Here is a 6,744-nt window from a genome sequence, read left to right as displayed (position 1 = left end):
TTATTTGGTGTTGGCTAATATGATAGTTTATTGATTTGTGTGTCATAGCCCTACATAAGAAGTTGAGACACATCTGGTCTAGAGCATCAAACCAGTGAACACTGTACACAGTACATCCTTTGGCTTTGTCCACCTTACTGCACAACTTGGTGTCAGTCCTTTCCCTCTTTTTAGAGGGGCCTGTGATTGTCAAAATTATAATTTGATTTCCATTGCATTAAATGTCCAACAGCTTGCCCAAGAAAATTGCAGAACACTTCTAAAAGATGTTGATGCCACAAAAGTTATTGTGACAATTGAAAATCACTGTTTAACCAAAGTGTGTATAAAAGAAGACAGATACTCTTGATTACAATACAAATGTATATATAAAAAAAAGTGCATGACATTGAAAACAATAAAGACCAATAAACAGGTCCTGTCTGGTCTGAGCAGATTCCATTCCTGTAACTTAGACTAGGGTTCCCAAAACGTTTTCACTCAGGTTCCCCTTACAGCATTGGAGAACATCTGTCACCACCCGCGCATGAGTGCACCACGTCTATTTCAATGGACACAAGCACTGTTCATGACAAACTCTTCACACCCCTCTTGTTGGTAAATTTTGTATTGTTGCAGTTTTAAAGCTTATATCCTGCAATTCTACACATTTTCCCATGTCTAATGTGTATTCATGTGATATTTGAGTGACAAAAAAATTACAACATCTATGGGCAAAAAGAAAATATTAGCTGACATTGACTAGTTCATGTGGACATTTCTGATAAATAGCTCTCTAAGTAATGCAATGACTGACATGACAAGAGGAACTGATGATGCACTACCCAATTTTGAAATTGCACCTTGTGCATTCTACTATTACAACTTTCAAGAGCAAGTTGAAAGCCGCACTGAGTCTTCCCCCCCCACCGACCCGCACTGTTTGGGAACCACTGACTTAGACAAGGCCCATGTATTCTGCTCGACTAGGGAGATTTCTTGTGGTTCATCTTGAGCACCTCCTAACTGTCCTGTCACCCAGTCTCCATTCAACAGACCAACTGTACTGCACGTCAGTGCAGTCCTCCCCTTAGCTGCTGACTGTCTGTCAACACAACACACCAGGCTCATGTTCAGTAACGTTCACTGATTTAAAACGTCTCACAGCGTTAAACTAACTCATTCTGGACAGGTTCAGGTAGTCCCTTCCTAGTTTCGGTCCATTTTCTTCCATTTGGTGCCGAGTGAACACAACCCTGCTCACATCACACAGTGCTCCTGTAATCCCCCTCCTCATTGCCCGTGGAGCCCCGTCAGCTCTGTCCAAAGTCTGCAAAGCCCTTGGCCCCGGAGAAGGGCTCCGGCTGCAGGGGGAAGAAGTATTGCTGGGGCAGCAAGAAGCCCGTGCCCTGGGCCGGGTGTTGGTGCATGGGCTGGTGCAGCTGGGTGTGGGGGTGGGCGTGGGGATGGGGTTGCTGGCAGCCACCTGGCATGCAGGCCGTGGGGGAGGTGTAGGGGGGCGGCGGGGGTGGTGGCAGCAGCGGCTGGGGCGTGGAGGGGGAGAAGGATGCAGATGCTGACACCAAGCACCCGTGCTGCTGCTGACCCTGACCTCCGAGGGAGAAGCGGCGCACCGAGCTGCCCCCGCCAGCCGAGCTGGAGCTGGTGGTGGCCGTGCTGGACTGGCGCGAGGGGTGCGCAGGCTGGGTGGCGCAGTGGTCAGGATCATGGGGATGGTCTCGGTCTGGCAGCTGCGCAGAGGGAAACGGATAGGCTGCTGTGTTGGCTGCTTGGGCCGCAGGCAGGTGCAGCAGTAGACAGCAACCAAGGAGCCCACCACCACGAAGGCCACGAAGATGGAGCCCACCATCAGGAAGGGCACGTAGATGGGCTCTGCAAGGAGGAACAGGTGTTGGAATACTTGAAAACGTTCATTTGAATACCTGTTTGAATACTTAAATTCATAATTTAACCTTTCGGTAATCACAGATCTGAATACTGGTTTGATTTGTGAAGGTAATAGGGTGGTAACATTGCTTACCCCATCAATCACTTACAGACCTGTGCTAAGCTCATGGAAACATAAGAAGTGGAGGTTTATTAACTATGAACTATGTGGAGTCAGTGAACATATGTGTGATACCAAGTGTGCATAATAAACTGTATTGCAAATGTGTACAGACCTACAGTTGAAGTCAGAAGTTTACATACACCAAACTCAGTTTTTCATAATTCCTGAAATTTAATCCTAGTAAAAATTCCCTGTCAACATGCTGACCAGACCGGACACGTCGTGTGCGCGAGCGTTCAGGTAAAATAACAACTCAATGTTTATATCCCAGGAAAAATTAACTAGCAACAGCAAGCTAGCTAAATAGGACAAGCTAGCTAGCAAGTGCAAGCTAGCTAAATAGGACAAGCTAGCTAGCTAAATTGCCATAAATGTTTCATGCTTTTTGATCTGTCCCCAAATTAATATAATTGATTCAGAGTTTGTTTTGCTATTTTAACCTGCGTGTCGTGATTGTGTTTGGTGTAGGGGGACAAAATTAATTTATGCACGATGGCACACACGCACAGCCGGTTTGGGTTCCGTATCAGTCAGTTAGGATCACCACTTTATTTTCAGAATGTGAAATGTCAGAATAATAGTAGAGAGAAAGATTTATTTCAGATTTTATTTATTTCATCACATTCCTAGTGGCTCAGAAGTTTACATAGACTCAATTAGTATTTGGAAGCATTGCCTTTAAATTGTTTAACTTGGGTCAAACATTTTGGGTAGCCTTCCACAAGCTTCCCACAATATGTTGGGTGAATTTTGGCCCATTCCTCCTGACAGAGCTGGTGTAACTGAGTCAGGTTTGTAGGCCTCCTTGCTCGTACACGCTTTTTCAATTCTGCCCATACATTTTTTACAGGATTGAGGTCAGGGCTTAAACATGATGCTGCCACCCCCGTGCTTTACAGTTGGGATGGTGTTCTTCGGCTTGGAAACAATTGTTGGAAAAATTACTTGTATCATGAGCAAATTAGATGTCCTAACCGACTTGCCAAAACTATAGTTGGTTAACAAGAAATTTGTGGAGTGGTTGAAAAACGAGTTTTAATGACTCCAACCTAAGTATGTAAACTTCCGACTTCAACTGTATGTTCTCTTTCTGTTTTGTACAGAATCCAGGTGTACACCTTTTAAATGGAGAGGGATTCAGGAGAAAGGATGTTTTAGAAGACAAAGGTGAAATGTTACTCTTTTACTCATCCTTTCCTAAATCCCCTTAATATACAGTATTTCTTTACATTAACTCACAAGACCATTTTTTATTGTTGCAAAGCATATTTTCAATAGCTCATTTTAATGGTAGTAAACGTTTGCACGATATAATGTAAGTAGGCCACTGAGGTGAATTATACAATACAATGCAGTGCTGCTAAAAAAGAAACATCTGCTCTATAACAAAAGTACAGTTAGGCTGTCAAAACAATGTATTCAAAGTGTTAAAAGGCATGTTTATACTATATTTTTTAAATTTCATGTAACCAACATCCACTGACAAAACCATCTGTTTTGTAGTTATTAATAGCCTTCTATTTCTTGGGTGTTGTTGAGTAATTGTCTTTATATGAATTGTTTTAGGCCTGAATTGGACTATGCAACATTTAACTGCGAATATTCTTAAAATAATTTAACAGAAGCGTTTTTGTCTGAATACATCTTTCCAAAACTTAGATTAAATGTTCAGATTACAGTTTAAAATGGCAATTGGCGCCAATGGAAGGAAATCATTTGAAGATCATTTCTTTTCATTAAAAAATGGAAATTGTATTGACCACGCCAGCTAGGGCATCGCAAAACTGGAGACAAATTATTTTGAGATTTGGTGAAATTAGTTAAATGTAAGTCTAGATTCTGTTTTATTCCATAAATGGTATACATTTTGAACTAATGATGAATAATTCCTTGAATAAGCATATTTTATGTGAATGAAAGCTCTTGTTTTTAAATTTAAATTAAATTTAAATTATAAGCAAATAACCTCTACTACACAGGCATGCCAAAATATTGTGAAGTATAGTGAAATAGCCTAAGGTATCAAATACACACTCTGGTGGCAATCTGATGCCATCTTTGGACAGGATATTCTGCCATTGGTGTGCAAAATGATTATTTAAATTGCATGATTGTTTCAACGTTGCATGGTTTATATAGGGCCTTGTGGTCAAACTCCATCCACTTATTTTCACATAGGTCTGGGGTAGTATCACACAATGTTTTTTCTTGCATATCATGTAACTCGAGGAATGCATGGTGACACTCTCCAGGTGTATCACATGCCCACAATGTACCTAACCTGAGGTCAAATGAAGCCCAAGCCAAAAAAACAGGTGCCCCACATGCATGGAATTGGAGCTGCCTAGTGCTTTTTCTTTGTAAATCAAGATAGGCTGTAATTTCTGCATCTTGATAGAGCAATTACGTTGTTATAACTCAATGAAAAGTTACTTTCAGTGCTTATCTTAGGTTTCAAAATGACAAGATCCATTTTAATGAGATTATTTGTACAATATGCTTATAAAAACAAAATGTAGGCTTTGATAAATGAAATATAATAGCATTTTTGTCTTCTAAATCAGTCATTTTTGTCTTCTAAATCAGTCATTTTTGTCTTCTAAATTATTTTTTCAAATAGGACAAACGATTATGTATATTTATAGGTTATATTTCATCTTAATATAGACTAATTTAAACCGATTGAAAACAAAAACTTTTATAATGAAATATATTATGCTATGCCTACATGCCTGGCAGTGACCTGAAGAGGCTGAATGGTGACAAACATGAATGTTGAGTGACATGGCTCGTTAAAAGCGTGTCTAAATGCCATTTTTTATTTTGAAATATTTGACAATATAAAATCTTTATTAAACCTTTGAAATCTTTGAATGTTATATAATAACAACACTCCCAAGTTTAGTGTTTTGCATTGAAGTTAATTGTGCATTAACTTGTCTTCTCCTCCCAGGCTCGGCATGCTTTGGAAGTCTAAACTTACGCGCTGCAAACTCCGTGTTCTCCTGTTCTCTGTCGTTGGTACAGCTTCCCTGGTCCAGCCGTGCGTCCACGGCCGCGCAACAGTACCGCAGGGAACAAGACCCGCAGCACACGGTTGCGTCCATGGTGTCAAAGTCCTCCGGACACTGAAAGCCCTCGTGGTAATTTCCATTACTGTCCAGCCACCCATGGCAGTACTCTCCTTGTGCGTCTGATATCCGTAGATTCCAGGTCAGGTACCCCAGCATGAGGTAGTTTAGCAGGCGCACCATCACGACAACACTTTATTAGCAGCCCAGTAGCCTACGCACAATTCTTTATCTCTTGCGTTGTCTTTGCATTTAACACATTTGCATGATGAATGAGGGTTGGAAACAATCCCACGGTTGAAACCATCAACTGGTTCAATTGGTTAGAATTGTCATCATTCGTTTGATTTTAATTTAACCATACGAATACTTTTGCATTTAAGTTTATGTTTGCATTTCCATCCATTTGTCATATAATCTCCTCAACCAAAGTCGATCCCGTATCAGGTCACAGGTGTAAAATAAGCTTTAACTGAACTCTCACGGTTGTCCAAATGAATGACTGTTTCTCTCCTCTCAAAATGTAATTATTGCACAGGCAAAACACATCAGAAATATAACTAGCCAAGAGTGTATCCGAACTTTACCCAAACCTTTCTTCTCTTCACTGCGTAATTTATATAACGAGAAAAAAAGGTGTACTTTCTTAATCCAAGTTGTTGTTCGGGTCGGTGAAGACGACGTGCTATGGATGGCTACGGTCGTCTTGTGTCCAGCCTCATTTGAAATCTGCTGCTTTTTTTGACCGACTCAGTAGGCGCGCACGCATCTCTTTGACCACCAGACGTGCGCATTCATGATGGAGCGGTCGCTTTTGCGTCCCTACGCGGAAAGAAGCCTATCGCAAAGTGATGCTGAGAGGACATAGGCTTCAGTAGTCATGCGTGCCCTTATCTGTCCTTATCAAATCAGCTCCAAGTGATTTTAATTTTGGAAATCTGTTCCAAAGTATTCCCACGCATAATGGAGATATAATGTACATGTGATCAAATGAAAATTTTAAGCAAGGTTTGAAATGATTATGTTTTAGTGTAATGTTATATCCGTGTAGGGTTCTTGCCATCAATTTGCATTCTACAAATAATTTGTAATTATGTTCCAGCCCCCTGACCATCCGCTCAGCCCGCGACTGAATCTAGTTGATGATCTCTGGTCTTTAATTTCCAATACCCTATGCTAGGGACCATTATTTGGTATCTTTATCTTTGTACCCTGTATGAAAAACACCTTTAGAAATATATATAATATAGCCTATTCATATTACCAAGAGGAAGTTGTATATGCTCAGGTTAAGGTTTCAGTTGTCTTTTGTTTGCAGCGAAGCTTCAACTGTAACTTTCCCTTAAATCGCCAAATTTATATTGATGTGTCGCCCTCTGGTGGCCTTCAAAAACTTTGATTGTCAGTTTATTTTATTGCCGTTTGTGAAGGTTGGATTTATTACTTTATTCGATTAATGGTTTGGTTTTCCTATCTAGAGGTTAATGGATATTATTCTATACATCTAATAGCTAAATGTAGGCTTTTAATAGAGGCTTGAAGCACTGTCCTCTCAGCACGTGTCAAAACTGCAGGCTAAAATTAAATCTAGACTATCATAATCGCTCCTCTTTCACCCCAGCT

At 40.6% G+C, this 6,744-nt stretch overlaps 1 protein-coding gene across 1 annotated transcript; it reads right to left on the bottom strand.

Moving 5' to 3' along the window:
* LOC118380747 (protein shisa-3 homolog) lies at positions 1-6,209 on the bottom strand. The gene is given in 3 exon segments (XM_035767726.2): positions 1-1,669; positions 1,672-1,872; positions 5,034-6,209. Coding segments are annotated over 3 exon segments (849 nt in total). The 5' UTR covers positions 5,305-6,209; the 3' UTR covers positions 1-1,292.
* Between the last annotated feature and the right edge of the window lie 535 nt (positions 6,210-6,744).

The sequence above is a fragment of the Oncorhynchus keta genome, chromosome 4 (assembly GCF_023373465.1).
Source record: "Oncorhynchus keta strain PuntledgeMale-10-30-2019 chromosome 4, Oket_V2, whole genome shotgun sequence".
Classification (NCBI taxonomy): domain Eukaryota; kingdom Metazoa; phylum Chordata; class Actinopteri; order Salmoniformes; family Salmonidae; genus Oncorhynchus; species Oncorhynchus keta.
The sequence above is the reverse complement of the archived record's forward strand: the minus strand, read 5'-3'. Positions and strand labels throughout refer to the sequence as shown.